Source organism: Pangasianodon hypophthalmus, chromosome 4, assembly GCF_027358585.1.
Source record: "Pangasianodon hypophthalmus isolate fPanHyp1 chromosome 4, fPanHyp1.pri, whole genome shotgun sequence".
Lineage (NCBI taxonomy): Eukaryota > Metazoa > Chordata > Actinopteri > Siluriformes > Pangasiidae > Pangasianodon > Pangasianodon hypophthalmus.
In genome coordinates this window covers 14,588,226-14,612,857 of record NC_069713.1, presented here as the reverse complement: position 1 = coordinate 14,612,857, position 24,632 = coordinate 14,588,226, and the positions used below count along the sequence as shown (strand labels likewise).

General features: G+C 38.8%; 2 protein-coding genes, 1 long non-coding RNA gene and 3 other non-coding genes across 6 annotated transcripts in view; 5 read left to right on the top strand and 1 right to left on the bottom strand.

Annotated features, from left to right (window-relative positions):
* sema4f (sema domain, immunoglobulin domain (Ig), transmembrane domain (TM) and short cytoplasmic domain, (semaphorin) 4F) overlaps positions 1-2,533 on the top strand; it is a 55,504-nt gene extending 52,971 nt beyond the window's left edge. The window contains exon 14 of the mRNA XM_026936919.3: positions 222-2,533. Within this exon, the coding sequence (XP_026792720.3) occupies positions 222-1,003 (782 nt within the window). The 3' untranslated portion in view covers positions 1,004-2,533. The remainder of the gene's footprint in view (positions 1-221) is intronic.
* Positions 2,534-2,933: 400 nt separating this feature from the next.
* LOC113540541 (uncharacterized) lies at positions 2,934-12,288 on the top strand. Its single transcript, XR_003404036.3, has 2 exons — positions 2,934-3,642; positions 11,793-12,288. It is a non-coding gene; the product is annotated as an uncharacterized LOC113540541 (long non-coding RNA).
* Positions 5,809-5,999, top strand: LOC113540747 (U2 spliceosomal RNA). The gene has a single exon (XR_004578131.2). It is a non-coding gene; the product is annotated as a U2 spliceosomal RNA (small nuclear RNA).
* Positions 7,158-7,321, top strand: LOC113540694 (U1 spliceosomal RNA). The gene has a single exon (XR_003404068.1). It is a non-coding gene; the product is annotated as a U1 spliceosomal RNA (small nuclear RNA).
* Positions 11,146-11,336, top strand: LOC113540713 (U2 spliceosomal RNA). Its single transcript, XR_003404087.1, has one exon. It is a non-coding gene; the product is annotated as a U2 spliceosomal RNA (small nuclear RNA).
* Positions 12,289-16,684: 4,396 nt separating the features above from the next.
* LOC113539767 (transmembrane protein 185A) lies at positions 16,685-24,209 on the bottom strand. Its single transcript, XM_026935809.3, has 7 exons — positions 23,874-24,209; positions 23,199-23,375; positions 22,140-22,347; positions 21,196-21,279; positions 20,538-20,714; positions 20,263-20,386; positions 16,685-18,186 (listed from the first exon to the last, which is right to left on the bottom strand). The coding sequence occupies exons 1-7, from the start codon at positions 23,909-23,911 to the stop codon at positions 17,942-17,944; spliced, it is 1,053 nt and encodes a 350-aa protein (XP_026791610.1). The 5' UTR covers positions 23,912-24,209; the 3' UTR covers positions 16,685-17,941.
* Positions 24,210-24,632: the final 423 nt, after the last annotated feature.

Below are 24,632 nucleotides of genomic sequence, written 5' to 3'. Positions count from 1 at the left end.
TCAAATTGATGCTCTTTAAAATAGTTTATTTATTTATTTTTTTGACTTTATCCCAATCTTACCTAAGTTATATTACTCCTCATTTAGAAATACACTTGACTCTGGAATGGTAGTTCAGCAGTTAATTATTATACTTGTTATTCTTACAATTTTTACAGCCACATTAAAGTATTGTTTTGTTTTTAACCTGTATCTAACCTGTATCCCCCCCTTTGGTGTAGATCGTTGCTCTCCTGAGATGAAAGACCTGCATGTGGCAGAGGGGCTGCATGTGTTGCTACCCTGTGTTCAGGTCTCGCCTCGTCCCTGCCACTGGCAGCACCCACCCCAAAGACATACTCGACGCCACCTCTCTGACTTGGAGGTACGGGTCACTTTGGAAAGCAACGGCACTTATGTGTGTTTCTGTGAGGAAGCTGGGCGAGAGCAGCCAGCCTGTCCCAGGGCTGCATACAGACTCCTACTTCAAGAACCGAGTGCGAGTTTGAGCATCATGCAAGCATCTAGCCGTCAGTTCGTGGCAGGGTACATGCTATTTTTCATCATTGGTTTTCTAGTTTGTGGCTTGCTTGTGTGTCTGGTTCACCGGCGTCGCAAGAAAGGAGGCGGTGGTCATTCTTCATCGACCTCAGAAAAGGGGCGGGACCTGTTGCCCTCTTCAGACACACCCCAATCACCCAGCAGTGCCAGTCTGTTTTCTGAGGCAGTTCCCTTTGCAGAGAAAAGGAACGGGACGCTGAATGGGCATGGAGGTCATATGCCTGAGCGGAAGTGTGGTTATATTTATTCTAATTCAAGTGGACTCAAGCTACAGGATACATCAGTCAACCTGGCGGAAGGATTTCCTGGTCGAGAGAGGGCGGGGCCGGAAGGAGAGGAGGAAGGACTTGGGGACGGACTCAGTGATATAGGGGATGGACTAGCAGGACTGGAGGAAGAACTTGCTAAGCTGCATATGCTGAGAGGAGCGCCATTAGCACAGTGTGAAGAGAGCTCCATCTGAGGACACTTACACAAAGAACTTAGAGCCACAGTATAGAACTGTACACATAAACACACGTACATCCTTGACACAAGTTTGTGTGGTAGCTTGTAGCAAATCTGGGAGAGCAAACATTTAAGGAAGTGCGTGAAGGTAAATGTGTGGGCCTACAAAGACAAACACGCATACACACACCCATTAAGAAGCTCTGTGTTCTCTGGGAGCTCTTCTCAAGATTGTATGGAGCAGAATGGTGTGTTCATGAGTGTGTGTGTTACTGGCCAGAGGGATAGAAGCAGGCTTTTGTAACTGTGTGTGACTTTTCTCACCACTGTGTTCAGCCTTCTCCAACACAGTCACACACTCCATGTACTCATTGTGGCATGTGTGCATGTTTAACCTCTTTCTGAGCTGTTTTAGGCCAGGACTGAACGATCCAAATCCGTCTCGGACTCTCACAAAGTGAGAAGTCGGACCAAACCATATTTGACTACTAAACACCAAAAGATCCATCAGCTTTAATCAAAGTTTCCTTAAAGATCTCACATTCTCATTGTTCACTAGTACCTCTTTACAGTAGTTCAGCAGAGGTTTCCCGGGGTGGGAAGGACAACAGAACCACATCTGCCCACTGCACGCATGAGGTCAAGCAAGACCACTGTGCTGAAGGCAGGGGTATCATGCAGATGTCATATAGGAGTGACAGGTGAAATCTAACAGCCTATAAATAAAGTTTTTTAAAGTATATATCTTAATTTATACCTAAAATAAACTCTTAGCAGAGTACTGATGACATGCGGACAAAAAACTTAGTGCAGTATGTTTTAGGTTCCTTATAGAAGCCTTCTTTTAGGCTGAAACTGTAATCACCAAAGTAAAGCAGGGAAAATATCCAGAAGAAACATTCTTGTCCAAACACAGTGAGGCAAGAGGTTATGATCCTACAAAGAAATTAAAGCTACACTTCTAACTTGACTGGTTTGTTCAATAGTCATAATGATGTCTATAACAAATACTGTACACGTTTGTGAATATCCCATAAATATTTCACTGCTTATTTTGTAGTGACATTTAATCCTTTCCACCATTGTAACGGTTTGAATCGTCTGTTTTAAGTATGTCACTGCCACTTGTCTTCCTGTGATCATTCTGTTTATTTTGTTGTTGTTAATGTGACAGTTTTGTGTAATGGAAATGTAACACTCAGGATTGTATGTACAACCTTCTGATCTTAAACAAGTAGTCTACTGTCAGCGCTTGGTAGCATGATAATCATAGGTACATATTTATCATTTAAAAAAAAAAGAACTACTATTTCTATACCACACTTTACTATGTCTCAAAATTAATGTTATAGATTGACCTATTATTCCTGAGTGTTATGTTTCCTGTTTTTGCTTATGAATAAAACAATGTTAATTAATGTACAGATGTTATATTCTAAGGTTTTATTTTTATAATTTATATAATAAAGATAAATGTACATTTGTTTTCAACAGAGATGTTTGTGTGAGCATGAAAGAATTGTGGTCTGATTTTTTTTTTTTTTTTTTTTTTAAATAAAATAACCCTGATGGAGTCAGCTGCCACTTTATTAAACCATTAAACAATATACATAATAATGAATACATTATTATAGTAATTCTCAGTATTTTCTCACAAACAATTCTTTCATTCTGTTGTCACATGTACACACACAAAAACAACAACAACAACAAAACATTATTCACTGATTTTCTTCTTGCTGACCTTTGACCTCTTAGATGCAGCATTGGCGGTTTGGCCAAGCTGGTCGTTGATGTGTGGAGTAGCAGAGCAGAATTCAAAGATTCTTCTCATTCAAAGATTAAGGATATTATTACTAATAAATATCTATATAAATATCTATATTATATTCATGTATGTAGTTCAAATTTGTACTAAACGTTTATGTATCCATCAATCAAAGTTAAGGAACATCTCATAGCAGTTTATCTAGTCAGGAAACAAGCAAGGCCTTCGTGTAGCCTGCTATCAGTTGTGTAGATAAATGTTATTGTAGAAACATTTTGTCTGAATCTTGCAAAAATGTGCGTCAACCATCTGTCACATTTCCGTTTTTTCCCTGCAATCAGAAGCGTAGGTACGGAGGCCCTAAGAGGCCATGCATTATTCATTCTCTTCTTTCTTGTTTTCTCGTGATCTCGACTTAATTTTCTTTTTTCGAGATCACGAGAAAACAACTTTTGTTATGTCGAGATCACAAGAAAACAACTTTTTTATTATGTCGAGATCACGAGAGAACAGCTTTTTATGTGGAGATCACGAGAAAACAAGAAAAAGAAAAAACATAGTACATGGCCTCTCAGGGCTTCCGTATATAGGCGATTCTGCCCACCGCACTTTTTTCTTTTCTTTTTTTTTTTTTATTTTGCAAATAGAAAAAGAGCACACAACTATTTTTCTTTAGATGAACAGCATATTTTCAAGGTATCTGGGATCTTGGACCGAGTGAACGGCGAGGCAACCAATCACAGTGAAGCTGTGTGTGACCCCGTCATCACTAACACACTGCAGCAAGTTAGTGGCAGCTGTGGGAAGGTTGGGTTTCAGGTGATGTCTTGAGGGCCCGAATTACCTAAATTAGCCACATTAGCTAGCGGACTGGACTTGACAAGAAGGTAAAAACGTATAAAACTTGATTATGCTTTAAAAAATATGACCTACGGATGTAAATGCTCTGCCTGCTGCTAACTTCCCCACATTGTAACGAAGCAGGTGTTAGTGAGTAATAATATTGTATGTACAATCGGTTTGTGTATTCTCCTGCCTGTTTCTGAACATGAACAAACCAGGCATGCGTCTCAGTGAAAGAAAAGTCAATTACGTCTTTCTACCAAACAAGCAAAGTAAATAGAGGCCTATTAGTGGCTGGATTTCGTTTGTTTCGGCTAATTGTTGAAATAAAAGTCGTCACAGCGATCTGCTGCTAAAAATAAAACTATTCATCAGAGCGCTCGCTCGCCATCTACTGGTCGAAGTGTAAAATAGGTTAACTATATTCACCTATTCACTTGATGGCTATTAATGATGTGTAATTAGGTTCTTGTGTAATTTTGTGGGCTAAGCTAAAAAATTACACAAGTAGTTCTTATTAGCTAAATTCATTAAGCTGTTTTTTTTTTCTCTGTGTAAATGTTCTGCTTTGTTGGTGTTGTGTTCCTCTGGTGATGGAGAGGCGAGCAGCGGCAGCTCCAGTAGAGAAACATAAAGTAACTGTTACTTCAGGATGTTCACAAGTTAAAGCAATGTTAAGTTTTAGTTTTGTACCTGTATGCTCACACATATAAAGAGCTGAGATATGGATGCTTTGACCCTTTTAGGATGTTGGTGATGGTGTGTCTCCCCAGGGTTGGGTGTGGCTATGGGGGCACTTACTGGTAGCTTTGACCTCTTAGCTTTGACACAGATGTGTCGTGTGTCCTCATAGATCTAGTTGCCACATTGTCTTGTCTGTGATGCGTTTAACAAGTTATCGTCAGCACCACAATGAGCAGGTATACAGCAGACCCGACATCAAAGTATTAAATTTCACAAATAGGCGTTTTATTTTTAGTAATTTTTGTTGTTGTTGATCATGATGATACATGTGTACTCTAGACTTTGTTGACATAATGCAGTTTGACACAAGGTTGTAACTAGAGGTTCTAGATTGACCTTCATGGTAAAAAAGGAGCAAACTTCATGCAGCACATTGCAGTGTTGTGGTGCAGGAACTGTACGCTGTGAATCTTTGTAAAACTAAAGAGCTCAGTGTGTAGTCTGTTCTGGATACCTTTTGAATCACTGCTCAGTCATCTATTTCCATACAATACATGAAAAATCCCCTTTACTGCATTGCTCCACAAATATGTCGTACTGCAGCAAGTAGACATTAATTTAAATTTGAGTAGCTTCATCCAAGGAACACTAGTTTGAATTATAGAATAAAATCAGCTCTCATTATAAATATACAAGTTGAACTTGATGAATATGTATAACTGTACATGTATTAATTATAAATTAATTAATAAATTAATATAAGTACACATTTTATAATATTGTTATAGTAATAATGTTATATTGTTACATTACAATATAATATACAGTTTATTATATTATATTAAATATTATTGTACTATTATGTATAAAAATTAAAACGTAATATTACTGCTGTTAGCTGTCTGCATTAACCTGAAACTATTGGGCAAGTTCAAATAAAACATTTATTTTTCTATTATTCAGTGGCAGTGTAAAACTGTAGAACTAATTGCGTGTTAACAGTGAAAAAATAAGAGCTAAATAGGGACTACAGCATCCAGGCGTTTAACATCTGTGTGCGCTCCTCACATTTAAAATGGCTGCTGCACCACTGCCTGCAGTACCACATTTGGCCACCGAGAGGCGACTTATTATTTATTATTTTAAACCGAAACAACAGTTTCATCTTCTAATAAATGGTTATTGTTTAATACAGATTCTATCCAATTTAAAACATGTTTTAAATACAGTTCGTTTATTTAGAAAATGCTCTAAGATTTATTTTTGTAGTACAGACGAGATTGTATCCTTCTGATTGGTCAGTTTGTGAGCTCATTATCATTTCCTCCTCCTCTTTTTGTGCACACATACTTTTAAAGCTGTTAATTTGTTTTCTGTTTCTGCTCTTTGAGGTTTTGTTTAGTTAATTAAATTGTAACGCTGCGGTTTATACATTTGATGAACTATTTAGTAAATAAAGCAGTATCTGCCGTCCTCGTGTGTTGTGTAGTGAAGGATGTCCCTCCTCGTTGATTGTGAGCTAAAGTATCGCTTCTCGGCCTTTTGGCTAAGATCAAGTGTAGTATCTGTTCTTATCAGTTTAATATCTGATACGTCCCCTACCCGGGGACCATATATTAAATTGATTTTTGGAGCAGGGAGATGGAATAGGGGCTTGCTCCGTCCACTCCACGCATCGACCCGGTATTGCAGTACTTCCGGGAACGGTGCACGCCCTTTAACCTGTTAAAGAAAGAGTTTGTGATTGTGTGTGTTGTAAATGTATAGTGCTACTTGTAGGAGAAACTTCTAGTGTTTATGATCTGTAACGAGTTTTCTTTGATTCATGTTCGTAGTGTTTAGCACCCAGATTGAGTAAAACCGCCACCATGTTTTACATGAACAAGTGGTCGGCTTTTATTTTCACGTGGATGTTCAGTGTATTCATAAGAAAGTCTAGTGAAGGACCAGGCTCTTTGTCCTGTGTAGAAACACGTCACTTCTCCTGGATCGGATGTTGTGAATTGAGTGCCAAAGTCAGACTAAGGTCGTGTGTCCTGTGTGAGTGGATAGCCGAGATGCATGGCTGTTCACACCTGGCATTATGAATGCATGCAGTGGCTAAATTCCGCTGCAGAAAGACTGTCACACACATTTACTACGTCAGTCTTCCGCTGCATTTGTTTTCAGACAGAAATGTCCTGCGAAATATATCTAGTGTACATTTACGGGCTGTTTCAAAAGTTTTAATCGCGTGGTCTGCTAACAAAACTTATGAATGAATGAGAGAGGAGACGTCGAAGGAAGCTGTGAGAAGCAGCTGCTTTCGCCTCTGCTGTTATTCAGCGTCGTCTTTCTCCGTTAACCTAGCTGCAGAGAGCTCTACCGTTCAGCGCGATTTCCACATATGTAATCGCAGTGATTATATATTTTCCGGCTAGGGCAAGGACGCAGTCGATTATTTGGTCCTTTGTTGGTGTCTGGGTCGCATCGAAACGCTTTCACGTTCACGCTACAAACATGATATGCGTCCCAGACCACCTCCACCAAGCATTAGAGCCCGTTCACACCTGTACTTGGCGCTGACCACGTACGATGGGATCACCCAGGACTCATGTGTGAACAGAACATAAAGGAAGAACCACTTCCACAACGACTTCCGGAAAAGCGTCGCTCTCATTACTTATTCAGCAGTGCATCATGGGAAATTCCATGCTGTTATTTTCTTGTAAAATAAACGACCACGTCGTTGAAGAACGCACTATTGATTAGCAGCAGTGTGTAGATTGTGTGTTTTAGATGTGGATGTGTGTGTAATGAGTGAGTAAATGTCACTCACCATGATGGTAAAGAGTGTGTGTGGTGGTGGCGACGCTCCGCAGTCCATATACAACTCATACTTACCTGGCAGGGGAGATACCATGATCAAGAAGGTGGTTCACCCAGGGCGAGGCTCAGCCATTGCACTCCGGTTGTGCTGACCCCTGCGAATTCCCCAAATGTGGGAATCTCGACTGCATAATTTCTGGTAGTGGGGGACTGCGTTCGCGCTCTCCCCTGATTTTCCTGTATAAAAACAGAACTAAATATCACATAAGTAATTGTATGTATTAGTTTGGGGGGTATTAGCTGTCTCTTTGTAATATTGTGGCATAGCTATTTGTTTTATATGGCTTATCTATTCAGATGTGATCATTCAATTATTATTTCAAGTCAACATTGCTCCTGAATGTAGCATCATAAGAAACCAAAGTTCAGCTAACCTTTTCATTGGCATCAACCTTGTTTCTACTCTAGGCTCCGTTCCTAAAACTTAAATAGTCATGAATAACACAGTTGTATGTATGGTAAATAATATATAAACTGTGTATATGTATATACATGTATTATTAGATTATGGTTAATGATCCTGAGAAGGTTAGAGAAATGTGGTTATTGCGCTGCTGAAATTTAGCATCGTGTGTTAATAGATTATTTTCATGGCATTGTCCATCTCTGAAACTTGAGGGTTAGAAGGTCTGAAAGAGAAATGCTGTGATATAGACACACACTCGCCAGTGTTTACACTGTAAAAGTCGGGGAAGAGCGCTCAGTGTAAAGTCTGAATAAGTCCGTGTCTATATGACAGCACTTCTCTTTCTGACTTTCTAACCCTGAAATTTCAGAGACGACTGAAACACCATAAATTATTTAATAACTAAATGATTTTTTAAAATTATTTATTTATCTTACCCAACTAGCCACATCAGAACATTTTTAGTCACTAAGTGTTAGCTGTGTGGTTAGTATGCCGGTGTGTGTACTTGCAAGTGCAGGTTTCTTCTAGTAAACACAGTCAGACTTCTCAGTCAGATGCTCACAAATGTATTTGGTTTTAATATTGTGACAGCTGAGGAGCAACTTGGACAGTTTGATGTTGGGTGGTGATTTTCACCACTGTAACTAAGTTAATATTTTAATATATTAAATGTTTTTAAATGTTTTAATATTTAATATTTTGTTTAGTTTAGTTGTTGACAATTCATCATGTTACAAATTTGTGTAATAGCTAGATATTTTAATAACATGCAGTGTGCTTAGTTATCAGGTGGTGAGAAATACTTGAGTAATTGTGCTTTGTTACTGTACTTAAGTACTGTTTTAGATTTGTACTTTACTCATTATCATTGAAATTCAATACTCTGCTACTCTTATTCAAGTATATTTACAAGAGAATAAAAACATACTTTTTACTCATTACATTTTTATTTTAAATACCCTTTAAAATTCTCAAAGCAAGGCCCTTAACTGTCTCTGCTCCTGGGGCACCTGGGTAATTCAGAAACTGTTGAGCTCCTGGGAATTTCACACACAACATTCTTTGGAGTTTACACAGAATGGTGTGGGGGAAAAAAAAAAAACGCTGTGAGTAACAGTTCTGTGGATGGAAACAGCTTGCTGATAAGAGAGGTCAGAGGAAAATGGCCAGATTGGTTCGAGCTGCCAAGAAGGACATAGTAACTCGTATAATCACTCTTTACAACCATGGTGAGCAGAAAAGCATCTCAGCATGCACAAAACATCAAACCTTGCAGTGGCTGTGCTGCAACAACAGAAGACCATATCAGGTTTCCCTCCTGTCAGCCAAGACCAGACATCCGAGGCTGTCATGGGCACAGGCTCACCCAAACCGGACAGTTGAAAATTAGAAAAAATCACCTGTGGCCAGTTGCACCAGCTGGACGTTAAAAAAAGTTGGGTATAAGCACTATCCCGGGCTTAGTTATGTCCAGCCTTATGATAAATATTTACACCTGTTGCAGCATCTAAAACTATTACTAGGCGCAGCTACGTCCAGCATAGACGATGCGTGTCCACGCTGACACATTGTACCGCAGTGATAGTTGCCACGGCATTCACTTTACCATGGTTATAAACTTACGTTTACTGGTGACAATGAATAAATTAAAAATAACTTGAGCAGATGAAACGAAAATTAAATTACTCAGATTGTGAAACAAGAAAAATTATCGAAATGTTTAGTAAGAATATGCATATTTTAGTATGCAACCCATACATTGCCATAACTAATAAGAAAAAAACAAGACATCTGGCAGATGATAACAGCAGCAGTCAGTGAAGCTCCTCCACCAATGGCCAACTTAAGAACTTAAAAGCAGTAATAAACATTTCTTACATATGAAGTTTTGCTTGAGCTGTCACAGTGTATTTGAAAGTGCAGTGAAATATGCAGTACATGTAGAACAGACATATTCACACTTTTTGCCATTTAGATGCACTTCCCAGTGTTTTCAGGACTAGTGCCTACCTGCTGGTTCTCTATATTCATAACACGGTGTGAAGTGTGAAAGGTCCCTTACTGAAGGATAACTCAATTAAACACCTATGCTAAAAAGACAACTTGTTCTAGTACACTCCAGTGTTAAAATGCACAGCTCTAAGACTTTGTGTCGCATGTAAAGGCTATGTCTTCAGCTGTCAATGCTGAAATTTTCGGGCTGTTCCTCTTATACATGGGAACCACACCTACAATTTCTAAAACCGCTCAAAACGAGCTGCGAGACTGTATGTTGTCGACTCTCAACTCGGGGCTACTATAAAAACTCACTAGCAGCCGCCATAAGTCAGGTTCATTTTGCTTGAGGCTATGTCACTATTAATGTCATCCTGTCCCACAAAATGTATGGTCATAAGCCTCTGCTGGCTGATACAGTCATTTAAATATTTATTTTTGATATTTTACATCGCTCCTTGCAATTTTAGTTTGAATATTATTGAACATAAGTTATATTAAACATTAATTTACTTCCGGGGCTGTGTGAGCCTCGACGCTTAGTCTGAGGTAAATTTCAGTTGGTCATCTGTTTCCGTTGGTGCAGTAGGTCGCTCGCGCACAGTTTGAATTTGACTGACGGCTGAATCAGTGAGCGCGCGACGCAGGAGATGACGTTCATGCGCCCGGAATAAGACATTTAAAATTCTCTCTGATATATTTCAGCCTTTCACCTCTTTTCCATACGTCCATCGTTTGCAATCTGGATATATTATGTATTAATATAAGAAATGCGTATTTAAGAATTTCTTTAACATATAATTATTGGTATTTTTTTTTTAGATCTTTGTGTTTGCGAAGTTATTAGTTCAACAATCAGCGAATTCATTAAGCTGTTTTTTTGTTCTCTGTGTAAATGTCCTGCTTTGTTGGTGTTGTGTTCCTCTGGTGATGGAGAGGCGAGCAGCGGCAGCTCCAGTAGAGAAACATAAAGTAACTGTTACTTCAGGATGTTCACAAGTTAAAGCAATGTTAAGTTTTAGTTTTGTACCTGTATGCTCACACATATAAAGAGCTGAGATATGGATGACATTTTTACGAGCTTGATGTCTGTGTGGTTGTGTGTGGATGTAGCGGCGCGAGTAACTTACTGACAGTTGTGTCTCTCACATTTAAAATGGCTGCTGCACTCCGGCCTGCAGTTCCACATTTGGCCACCGAGAGGCGACTTATTATTTATTATTTGAATCCGAAACAACCGTTTTATCTTCTAGTAAACGGTTATTGTTTGATGTAGATTTTATCTAGATTTTAATGTAGATTTTAGAAAATGCTCTAAGATTTATTTTTTGTAGTACAGACGAGATTGTATCCTTCTGATTGGTCAGTTTGTGAGCTCATTATCATTTCCTCCTCCTCTTTTTGTGCACACATACTTTTAAAGCTGTTAATTTGTTTTCTGTTTCTGCTCTTTGAGGTTTTGTTTAGTTAATTAAATTGTAACGCTGCGGTTTATACATTTGATGAACTATTTAGTAAATAAAGCAGTATCTGCCGTCCTCGTGTGTTGTGTAGTGAAGGATGTCCCTCCTCGTTGATTGTGAGCTAAAGTATCGCTTCTCGGCCTTTTGGCTAAGATCAAGTGTAGTATCTGTTCTTATCAGTTTAATATCTGATACGTCCCCTACCCGGGGACCATATATTAAATTGATTTTTGGAGCAGGGAGATGGAATAGGGGCTTGCTCCGTCCACTCCACGCATCGACCCGGTATTGCAGTACTTCCGGGAACGGTGCACCCCCTTTATCCTGTTAAAGAAAGAGTTCAAGAAATGTGGATTTTGAAGGTGGAGTGGTTCTCGGAGGAATTTAGATTTAGTTTTAATGAACTGATTAGTTCAGGCGTGTTCTTTGGATTATGCTTGTTGTGTGTGGTGTGTTTGATATTAGGGATGCAGAGTGAGCTCTCCTTGTGTTTTATTTCCCGAGGTGGTCGGTTTATTTCATGTCAATGTATTGATGAGAAAACCTAGTGAAGGATCAGACTCTCTGTCCTGTCTAGAAACACTTCCCTTCTCCTGGATCGACTGTTGTCAACTGAGTGTTTTTTTTCTTCTTTTTTTTTTAAATACTGAACTATTTAATCTTGGTTTGCTCTTTGTCTCTTTTACATTTTTATTTTTAAATTCCCAATGCTGGATTGGCTGTGAGTCTACAAGTATTTATTTTTATTTTTTATTTATTTTTTTTATTTCTATAGGTTTCCATGGAGCTGGAAAGATCATCTGTGCAAACAACTGGGAGGATTCTGCAGTTTACTGTACTAATGCTTGTGTTCTAACTGTTAGAACTCTTGATGTTATTATTATTGAACATGTTTAGGTTAGAAATTATTTTAAATGTTCTAGGTATTGTTATTTACTTGACTGTTAAAGTGTTCTATACTTTGTGAAAATGGAATGCATAACCTTGTGGACATGTTTCTTTATTATTTTATTAACATCAGTGTTGATTGTTCATTGTAAACCAGCTTTACTCCCTGACACTGTTCTGGTTCTGGACCCCCTGGAGGTGGTGGCTGAAAGGAGAATGGGATCCAAATTGTCGGCCCATTATATTACATAGGTGTATCTATAAACCTGTTTTGTATTTATTATAATGTTGGTATATTTTTCCATGCACTGTATAGTGGTTTATAATGTCTCACTGTTATGGCAACCCGATTTTCCACATCAGTAAATACCTTTCTATCTTTACTGTTTATGTTGTTCAGTGTTTAAGGTAATATATTTTCATGATCTTTTCTATTTTTCTAAAATTATTAAGAATTTGGATTTTCCAAGATATATAGTTACATTTAAATAATCTGACACTTTCTTTGTGATGATATAATTAAATGATCACTTTATTTAACAGTAATACAAAATACTGAATAAGAATATAAATTTGATACAGTATTCAATAAAAACCTGTAAATCTGACACTGTGATGATATTCAGTTCACAGTAATAGAAAAAATTGAATAAACATAAATAATATAGTACTCAATACACAAATAAATCTGACACTGATGATGTAACAAATGACCACTTCACAGCAATAGAAAAAATTGAATAAGATTATCAATGTAATAGTAATCAGTGCACACATGTAAATCTGACTTTGATCAAATAACAAATTGTCACTTTAAATACAGTAATAGAAAGTACTGAATAAGAATATAAGTAAACTATTTAAAATAAAAATGTAAATCTGACACTGTGATAGATCAAATAATCACAGTAATCTACAAATTTGCATAAGAATATAAATATAATACAGTATTCAGTGCACACATGACAGTGTGATGATGTGTCAGTTTGGCTGTGGGATATTGTCACAGGTCTTGTGTTTGTGGAAGTGTTTGGAATCACTTCTGTAGTTGTGGTAGTTGAAGTGATTGTGGCCAGAGTTTTCCTTTCAGTTCCAACAGGTCTTCTCACCAGCAGTGGTAGGTGAGGGTGCTGTGACTGGGATGGAGTCCTTGGAACTGGCATTACAATGTCTGTTCTTTCTTTCAAGATCTTGGTATCTGCCTTGCTTGGAATGTGTTCTCAGTCTGTTGGTAGTCAGGTGGAGGGAGAACCAACAGCTGACATGGTAGAAGGTAGATCTTTTGAGGAGATTGACATGGTCTTTAATATAGTGGATGACATTTTTGTTGACTGTGTGTTGATGAGTCTCTCTTGATGATGTATGAAATCAAGGACCGTCTTGTTGTTGATTTTTGGTAAAGGAATACCCACTTTGCTCAGAACTGGATCCTCAACCAATATACAATGTTGAATTCTCTCATAGGCTTTTGTGATGTTTTCTTTCTTTTTTTTTCCCCCAGGGCTCACAGTAGTATTGTGAGGTAACCTCAGCCAAAGAAGTTGGTGTACATCAGCCTGTTGTACTGGGTCTTGTTGATGTCTTGTTGAGCTGGTGCATAACGTTTAGCCATCTTGACTCAATATAGTGTGTTACCCCAGTGGGTCCTGTAGAGCAGATGAAACTTTTGTGGCTGTTTGTCGTGTTCCTCTACAGCATTCCAAGCATCAATGAGCTTGTTCCTCTGATCTGTACTTATACTCAACTTGTTCTCAGTCAGGCCAATCTCCACCAGCAAAGAACAGAATCTTTCCAACTGCTGGAATCCTGAAAGCGGGTTGGGACTACAAGAATCATCATGTTGAAAACTACAATAATCACATGTTAAGCTGAAATGCTTACTTTGCAAACATTGGCTTCATTTTAACATCAATCAGCAATCAGGTTGCCAGTATTGCGTTCTGGCAGAGGTAAACCCAAAATTGCTCACAAAGGCCGGAGTGCGAGCCGTAGTGGTCTCATCAGTCGTAAGGTTTATGTGGGCTGGGACAGAAGCCACCACGTCATCAGCTGCCTCTGTGTCGCTCTGGTGCGCCTCGTCATCCTCATCTGGGTCAGGCTGGCCAGGCTGAACCACCTCCTCCTCTGGACTGGGTCCATCCTTTAAGATGTCTCTTAGGGAGAAGGGACCAGATTCACCTGTGCTCTGGTTGAAGAGCTATTCCAAACCAAGCATCTCATTTGACGTCACATCCGCAGGGGCGCAGAAATTCTCCTCCACAGTTGCTCCAAATAGCTGCTAGCAGCGGGTGTTGAGGCGCTCGATCAGAGGTGCTGAATATGTTTTCTGGTGTCGACCTTTTCCACCGGACACAGCATCAGAACTGCGGTCCGAGTTCCACTGTGCGATTCCGCTAATTCCGCTAAGGTAAACCTGATAGGGACGCGCCGCAAAGTGGGGACCTTGGAATAACAAAAATTATACTAAATTCATGACATGGGCACAAATTATGGAATTGCGAATAATGGAAATTGCAAATAATGGAAAACATGTAGCAAAGATAATGATAATATACAAATGCCATGAGGTGGATTATGTTCCCCTGCCTTTTATCTGACTTCCTTTATCCTTTATCCTTTTCCTTTATCCTTTTCTCACTGATTGACCTAAACTCTTCTTTCTCGGTTCTGATACCACTGATAACGCAGTACAGTATTCCCACTGATAGGTAATGCAGGAAACTGGGAAACTAAACTCATATATATTTTTTTTTAAACCAAGCGAGCGGTGCTAAGAGCTAACTAACATTCCGGTAACGTCCATTAACAAGCTCACAGTACCAAAAAATTTATCATCGCACAACCTACCTGAGTACCGTTCTCTGCATAAGTCAAGAAACCGTGAAAATTAGAGCGCACTTAATTGGCGGCGTCTCTGGCCTGAGATTGGTCATCTACAGTCAATCTCCGATGTAATTGGTAGTCTACAGTCGAACTCTACAGTGACTGTGGACTCTGGGCCAATCAGAAGTCGCAAATTGTCTACAGTCACCGTAGACTTGGAAATTTCTAATTTCTGGTAGTGGGGACGGTGTTCGCGCTCTCCCCTGATTTTACTGTGTAAAAAAAAGAGTTTTAAGTTCTATGTGTGCTGTCTATGATATGAGCACCAGGAAAGCGGGCTATAATTTAAGAAAAACAGCAACAACAGGGCGGTGTGAACCTCATCACTTACATTAGAACAACTATGAACAACTGTGCCTCTGTTTTCCTCTCTAAAGGTTATTGGAGGGAGAAAAAAAAAACTCATTGTTACAAAGCGCTGACTTTGAAGACTTTCTCCCCATAAATGTTAAATAAACGTTTTAAGAATTATAAGTTTCTCTTTTTTGAAACATCACGTTTTTATTCGTTTATTACAATATGAGAATTGAGCAGCACTGTGGAATAATTCTGAATACTATTGTAAGTCTACGAAAAAGTGTAATATTATGAATCAAGCCTAAAATCAATGTGCGCAAATTTAAAACAACGTTGAATCTAACGAAAAGATTAGTTTAAATTGCTGCTAAATTCTAGCATTATGTCACCAAAATGAAAGCCATGACACTTCTACATAAATTTATGCAAGAAAATTCACAAATACCACTTAATACTCAGTCTTTATACAGTAAAATCAGGGGAGGGCAGGAACACACGCCACCACTACCAGAAACTATGTGTCGAGATTCCCACAGAGTCTACGGCGACTGTAGCCAATCACACCTTCTGATTGGCTGAGAGTCTACAGTCACTGCAGTCTTAGACTACCAATCACATCGTAGACTGACTGTAGACTACCAATCACAGACCAGAGACGCCTCCAGATTAAGTGCGCTCTAATTTTGAGATGCTTGGTTTGGAATAGCCCTTCAACCAGAGCACAGGTGAATCTGGTCCCTTCTCCCTAAGAGACATCTTAAAGGATGGACCCAGTCCAGAGGAGGAGGTGGTTCAGCCTGGCCAGTCTGACCCAGATGAGGACGACGAGGCGCACCAGAGCGACACAGAGGCAGCTGACGATGTGGTGGCTTCTGTCCCAGCCTCTGTCCCAGGCTAAACGTTATGCACCAGCTCAACAAGACATCAGTCTCAGTCCAACAGGCTGATGTACACACTGGTCAGACTTCTCTGGCTGAGTTTACCTTACAATACTCTCACAAGCCTCGTTCTGGGCCAAAGCTGCACTGTACAAAAGAAAGCATACAGAGAACCTCACACATGTTTGGACCCAAGCTGTCATGTGTACACAGCTTGGCCATTTGTACCACAGTGAAGCTTGGAACGGCTTCAAAACATTTAAAATTGTGAAGAAAATAAATCCTAAGATAACAGCAGACTGAAAACGCATAGTTTCTTTGCACTTTGATAGTCATACCCCAATAGACAGGTCCAATCAGAAACGAGCACGTGATGTTCAATAAGGACCTACCCTTTCTGTTTTGAGTATATGTTGACTGCTGTTTATCATTTCAGTTTGTATAATACATTTGCTAATTACATTTACATAACAATTCCAAATTCATCATTGTACAACTATGTACAGGTGCCCACGTGCAGAAGGGAATGATAGACCTGCACACGAGTGCTGCAACAGCCATCTACTGATTTCAACAAGCTTCTGAGACCCTTTCAACAATTAACTTAATAAATGAAGAATATTCAGCTCATATTTAGTATTCTGTTACTGAACAAGTACAGATATGAAACTACTTTGTTGTCTGTGTGGTTTTTTTTAAGCTTGGAAAGGGTGAGACAATATTCTGTGTTACTCTGATTTATTAGGTAATTAGTTCAGCTGTTCAGACCCATTTTAAAATCAAAACTGCTTTTGCAGTTAGGGCCCAATCATTTTACAAACACAGACAAGTCAAGGATTGTAAAGTAATAAAATCTTACTCTCAAAAGAAGAATATTACTTACAGAAATCGTGTACTGTTCAGTTACATGCAACAGTGTTAATATGCACATGCATAGCTTTTTACATTACCCAAACATGTCTCTTTTAATCGGTTGGTTTACTGATAAAAACTTGAGTAAAGAATGATCATTAAAAATGTTTCATGTTCAGTAGACCTAACAGAATAGATTCAGAGATGGTCCAGGCAAAAGACAGTAGCATGGTTAGGACGAGGCTCAGACCATCTCTGTGTCCTGTAGTCTGTTGGGTTTGATATGTTTTTTAAAGTCACCAGTCAGTATTGAAGTTTGAGTAAAGGGGCTGCTTCGCAGATGTGCTGTATATATGCTCAAGACACATGAAAGCAAGCACCAATATCAGTCATAGATATCAAGTGCTTTCATAGCTGTTGCATGAATGATTTACAGCTGAAAAGAAATACTGTCCATCTGTCTCAGGTTAGCCTCATTTTAACATTACAGCTGGCTTTAATTACCTCAGAAATGTGGAAAACAAGGACTTGATTATATATAAACAAATTGTCACAGGTTAGGGAACAGTAGTAGGTGTATAAATCCCAGACCTCACAATAAGTCCATTGTAATTCTTAAGGAAATGTAATTCAGTGTATAAAATCTCACCAAACATTTCTTTAAAAAATATGCTGAATACAGAAATGCCACCAAAAGAATACAGACAAAAAAAAAAAAAAAAAAAAAAAAAAAAATGCACGCTTTAGTCTCTCAGTCAGCAGACCTGTGCTGAAAGTAGACTGGGGAGCTGGATTTAGCAGTTTTATATTTTAAAATTGCCTGAGAATTTTATTTAGAACAAAAGAAAAGTGCTTTATGGAATATTATAATTCACTATAAGCTAATCTAAAATTCCACACTATGCAGTTGAATCACCATCTTCAGATTGATGGCTCCAATACTGATACCAGCTCTTTACATTTCCCACTTTATCCTTGACATATCATCATCAAGTATACCTGAATTATAAAAAAAAACCAAAAAAAAAAAAAAAACAACAAAAAAAAAAAACAAAACAAAGCAAGAATTGGTTCCTGGCCTCCTCCTGGAACGTCTGTACAGTTCTTGTAAAGACTGCCGTTACATTCAGTCAGGTATGTCTATAGACAGTTTGGGGGGAGGGTCAAAGTATTTCCCAGGGAATGGCATGATCTCTACTCCTTTGTGGAAGAACATAGGGGCAACTTTCAAAGGTTCGGGGACAGCACGTGTCTCCTCGAAGTTGTCAGAGTCATCATGCTGCAGGTTGTAGGAGATGTTGCCATACTCTCGTAGGAGAGGGAAGAGCTCCAGAAGGAAATGGCAGAAGTCTTTGCGGATGCCAAACCACCCTGTGTAATTGTGTACAAGTAAGAGTTAAAACTGAGAAATTCCATGCGGTGTTGTCATATTCATAGCATTGATCTTGTGGCCAGACTGGCAAAAATAAAACATTACTCAGCCTAAGAAAAACTCCAGCAGACCATGAGACTTGGCTCACTTGCTAACGTAACCGTGATCCTGCATGTTATAGCTACACTCACCTAGCAATTTATTAGGAACACCTGTACATCTGCTCATTCATGCAATTATCTACACAGACAATCGTGTGGCAGCAGTGCAACGTATAAAATCATGCAGATATGGGTCAGCAGCTTTGGGTAATGTTCACATCAACCATCAGAATGAGGAAAAAAAGTGATCTCAGTGATTTTGACCATGGCATGATTGTTGGTGCCAGACTGGCTGGTTTGTGTATTTCTATAACTGCTGATCTCCTGGGATTTTCACACACAACAGTCTCTAGAGTTTACTCAGTGGTGCAATAAAAAAAAAAAAAAAAAAAAAAACATCCAGTATGCGGCAGTTCTGCAGATGGAAATGCCTTGTTGATGAGAGAAGTCAACGGAGAATGGTCAGACTGGTTCAAGCTGACAGAAAGGCTACAGTAACTCCGATAACCACTCTACACAATTGTGGTGAGCAGAAAAGCACCTCAGAATGCACAACACGTCAAACCTTGAGCCAGATGGGCTACAACAGCAGAAAACCACGTTGGGTTCCGCTTCTGTCAGCCAAGAACAGAAAGCTGAGGCTGCAGTGGGCACACGCTCACCAAAACTGGACAACTGTAGACTGGAAAAACATAGCCTGGTCTGATGAATCTCGATTTCTGCTGAGGCACACAGATGATGGGTCAGAATTTGGCACCAACAGCATGAATCCATGGACCCAACCTGCCTTGTGTCAACAGTCCAGACTGGTGGAGGTGGTGTAATGGTGTGGGGAATGTTTTTTTGGCACACTTTTGGCCCGTTACTACCAATCAATCATCACTTGTATGCCACAGCCAATTTGAGTATTGTGTCTGACCATGTGCATCCCTACACGGCCACAATTTACCCATCTTCTAATGGCTACTTTCAACATGATGCACCATGTCACAAAGCAAAAGTCACCTCAAACTGGTTTCATGAACATCATAATGTGTTCTGTGCTCTTCAGTAGCCTTCCCAGTCACTGGATCTGAATCCAATAGAAGACCTTTGGGATGTGGTAGAACAGGAGATTCACAACATGAAAGTGCACCTGGAAAATCTGCAGGAATAGTGTGATGCAATCATGCCAACATGGACCAGAATCTCCAAGGACTGTTTCCAACATCTTGTGGAATCCATGCCAAGAAGAATTGAGGCTGTTTTGAGAGCGAAGTGAGACCCTACCCAGTATTAGTATAGTGTTCCTAATAAAGTGCTCCATGAGTGTATTTTCAGAACTCAAATACCCCACATTTAACTACAGTCATTTTTCTTTTCATCATTCAACTTGATTTTAAAATTCTTACCTGTAATCTAAGTAAAATCTGCCATCTTGAAGTTAGGTTGAATCACAAATGATGACATTCATTTTGTTTGGACAAATATAATGGAGTTTTACATCCTACATGCACAATAGAATGCCTTCTGAGATTCAGCCAAAGAAAATGTGGCTCCTTGAGTCCTTCTGTTGTATTTTAACATCATATGAAAAATCTGTATTTTCATTAAAATTATAAGTATTGGCACACTTGTCCATATTTGGGGGCAAACACTGTCATTAAGTTAAAGTTGGCTTCTCTGCATTTTCACAAAAGATTGCAGGCACTGCCATTAAAAATCTCACTTTGTCTCATGTTCAATACACAATGCATTCATTTATTTATATATTTATTTGTACAATTTAGAGTACTAGTCTACCACTAGTCACCACCACTATCTCCAAAGAAACATCTCCAACACTCATGGGTAGTATTATAGGATGAAAGAAATGATATACACTTGACCAGGATATGGAGATTCCTGGATTCGGGATAGCTGGAGTGCAGCACCACATGGTTTGGTGAAAAAGCAATTGCTTAAGACAGTAACGCAATACCTAAAAATACTCACAGTGATTCCCGCCTTTCTGCCCAAAAGTGCTGGCCATGAGAGTGACCAGTGAGACCCATAAAGGCACAAAGAGAGACACATAACTCAATTTGTTATGTCCATCCAGTTTATGAACCAGCAAGATCTGAAGGAGAGAACAGACACAGGTTTACAGTGAAGGCCATGATGGACAGTCATGTTAGTTTGATTTTCAGCACTGACAGCGTCAATATTTTACATCTAAGACCTGCCAAGTACAGCTTTATTTTGGAGGATTTATAGTCAGCAGAATGCACCTCGAAGATTAGGAGTGGCACCACAATGGTTATCCAGCTCACAGCCAGGGTGACGTAAGTGCGACGCTGCTCGGCAATGATGTCCATAGAGCGCAGGAAGAGCATGGACCAAATTATATAGTAGAGCACGACCAGACACAGGAAAGACATGAGGATCCACAGTGGCACACACACCACCTACATAATAGACAACAGAAATACTATTCAGTAGTTATTAGCCCTTTGATCTTAACAATTTTGACAAGAGCAATATATCAGAAAAATAACAAGAATAATGCCTCTTTATATATATATATATATATATATATATATATATATATATATATATATATATATATATATGACAGGTACCTGAAAACTTAATAGCCACGAAATCTGCTTGCTTAGCAAACCAGTTAACTAACCGCTAATGTTTCATCAACAAAATCATGGTTGCTGTGGTATATATTGTTAGGTTTGGCTCTTGTAATATAAATCACCGAGAATATGACAATGCATATTCATGGATATTTATAGATCTGAGTATTTTCAATCAGGATAAAGGTGTAGAAATGGTCCGATATTTTAATAGTTTATTTTGTCATTATTTTTTGTTTACATATTTGTCAAAAATTTGTTTTTTGTTGATTTAAAATGATTCAGGGCATGTACATCTTACCAGCCAGTCCCAGGTGATGATTTTGTCCAGTCGCAAGGCAATGAAAATAAACTGGAGAATGTTGACCGAGCACATTATCTCCAACTGAGAGAGGAAAAATATGAAGAGTGACATGTGAGTCATGGTTCACTTTTACTTAATTCTAGACACCACTCATGAGAAAGACACCAGTCATGAGAAACTGTTTAGTACACTAAGCAAATAAACAGGGCCATGAAGAAAAGTAATATACTATATGAACATATACATTTATTTCTACAGTGCCGATGAATTATTAATTCTGATTGGTTGATTAATTTTCTATAACAGACACTCCGACAGTAGTGCCAGGTGCAAGACAAATCACATGCTTATACCAATGTGCTTGTTCTAATTGTTTAATTTAATCTAACTTACTGTTTATATAATAAACACTATTTCACAGGGACATGTATAGCAGATGCTCTACATAATCTAATAAACAGATTTTGAAATATAACCTGTTGCTATGTATAACTTATATTACGTATAACTACTCATATGGTAAGAGACATTTATTTAAATAATAATAGTATATTTCTAGAAGGAGTCAGCAGTGTCAGTGCTTTGTAACATGCAGAGATAAAGCTGTAACTGTAAACGTTCCTGACATGTGAAAGTCTTCAGGACAGATGGCTTTGAGGTTTGTTGGTAATAAGCTATTTTTTTTTGTTTTATTAACTTCAAGAGAAAGAAAAAGAGTGGCTGATGAGGGAATGACTGTTTGTAGCTGCTATAAATAAAATCACTTCAGGATATGCTGGAAAATCATAAAATACTCAACTTTGGGGTTGAAAAGTCATCACAGCACCCCGTCATTGATTATTTTTCCCTGTCATGTTTTATTTTTTGTTTAATGGAGAGATATGGTCATTTTACTTAAATGTACATATTTGTGACTTTAATTGTGCATGATAATTTCAGACCTCCAGTGAGCGGTCATGGCGGAACCCCCACACACAAGCAGCCACTGAGAGAGGCGAAGCGAAGAAGAGGGGCATGAACACAAGCAGCCAGAAGTAGGAGCCCCTCTCGATTCTGTCACACACCAGTACTTCAAACATCAGCAGCAGAATGTGAATGGTCACTGCTATCAACATGGCTTTGAATTCCACATGAGTCTCACCCTCCGCTCTGTACATGTTCGTGTGTGCACACACACACACACACACACACACACAGACACGTACATACACACATACACCCACATATACACACACACACACACAAAGAAAAGAATAATTTATTATAACTTATGAATTAATTTTAGGCAAACAAAAACACATCTTAAATGAATGCACCCATAATTACTTTCTTTGAATGTTTCTACGTTTGATTTTTAAAGAACACTTCAGATAAACTGCTGTTACATCCTTACAGCTCTATGTGGAGAAACCTGAGGAATTTAAAGGGCTTGAAAACTGAAACCAAGGTCACTGCACTTGCCTTATAAGTAGTTATTTTGCTTAGTAGGTTCTGCTGTAATTTGTGATTCTCCCAGTTGTCACATTGTAATGTACATCATGTAGTCAGTCCACTAGTAACATCAGCTGTACCATTATACTGTAGTCAGGCCTACTTATTTCTAGCTATATTAAATACATAACTACTTACTAACTGGAAAAAAAAGCAATGTCTTTGTGAGTTTTGTTTGCTCAGATATAGTTTACAGTTATGGAACTGTGTGTGTAGCCTTTTGACCCAATTAAGCCTTTGCACATGTAGGTAATTCTACTGACGCAATCAGTGGCATTGCTAGTTTTCCTGATTTGGAATCAGTTGTGTGGAAAAATTACTCTTCTCCTCATCCCTCGTTTCTTACCTTCACACTGTATATGTGCATTTCCATGGGCAGAATGATTATAGAGGGAGCTTTGGGTGAATGGAGTGGAATTGAAGAAAAGGGTGAAATTCTATTTGGCTTCAATTTGCAATAACTGACAACATTGCTTAGAGCAGCTTTAAGTCTTGCGTTTGTAACGCACCTGTAGCGCGGGTTACTGGCCCACACTCCGGTCCCTACAGAGGCTCCAATGACAACCATGAGCTTCCAGAGCCAGATGGGAGTGAACACTGCCCAGTAACTCCACTGGATAACTCCATCCAGCTTCAGAGCCAGCAAGATGGAGAACAGCAAAAGGGAGGCATATATGAGGAATTTGCTGTGACAAAAAGAGAGGCAGCATGGTTAGATCAATGGCACAAAATCATTATCATCATGATCATTATCATTACAAACAACTACACTGCGAATATTAGGAGGTTACAGTGTCTACAACTGAACCTCAAATTTCTCCCTAATAGACATACAGTGCATTATAAAGAGTGTAAATCCTGTGCTGACTGAAGAGGCCTTAGTAACATTAAGTCTTGCTTTCTGTATAGTGCAAAACATCTAGTTATTTATGCTGTATGTCAACTATGACAACATACAAACCACATACCTTTATACAGTAGCACACCGATCTATTGAGTATTTGTCCACTCTCAAAATGATATCTGGATAAATAACTTCATAACTTTTTACGGTAACTTGGTTTCATCAAATTGACTAGACATAGTAAAACGCTCAGCTAGCGACGTTACCTCACGCAACTTGTGTGCATGTGAATCATTAGCTTGCCGGTTGCTTCAGTGTCTAACTCAGCATTCCCACTCACCTGGGATTAAAATCCTGGAACAGTCCTCTTAGATTCATGATAAAAAATAATCTCCAGCCTTCACTACGACACCATGGCTTACAATATACAAGAATGACACAACAATCTCCGGTGATTTTTCTTTGGATTGTTAGCAAGCAGGTTTGTTTTGAATGTCTACTTCCGTTTCCGGTACAATAGCATTACGGGTAAATCAGACAAGTTAAAAGTTCGTGCTAGTGACGCTCTCATTCTTTTGGAGAATCATTTGGCTCAGCTCAACAATAAGAGCCGAGTCTTTTCAGTTCCCAAACGACTCGGTGTCATTTAGTTCTAAACCGGCCAGTGTTTGCGATATTTTGACCAGTGATTGTTCTTATTTGCCGAAATATGGCTGAAATTGTTTCAGGAAATCCTACTCTACCTTCCAGTTAACAAAATAACTTTACCTTTGTTTGATAAAATCTATTTAACTAATTCTTAAATCAGCAAGTCACAGCAAATGTGCATAAAATAAGCATCTTACGTCAGTGTTATTATGACTGCTGTGTCTGCCATTAAAACAGATGATACCTACAGGATAATTTATACCTATAAGCACTTCCCCTAATATACTTGATGCATTTATAGCTACCTATCTATCCATCCACCCATCAATCCATCCATCCCAGGGGACTCTAGGGCACAAGGCAGGACGCCCCACTCATGCCAATTCATTGCAGGGCACAATCGCACACACCCATTCACACACTAGGGTCAATTTGGAAATAATGGCAATCA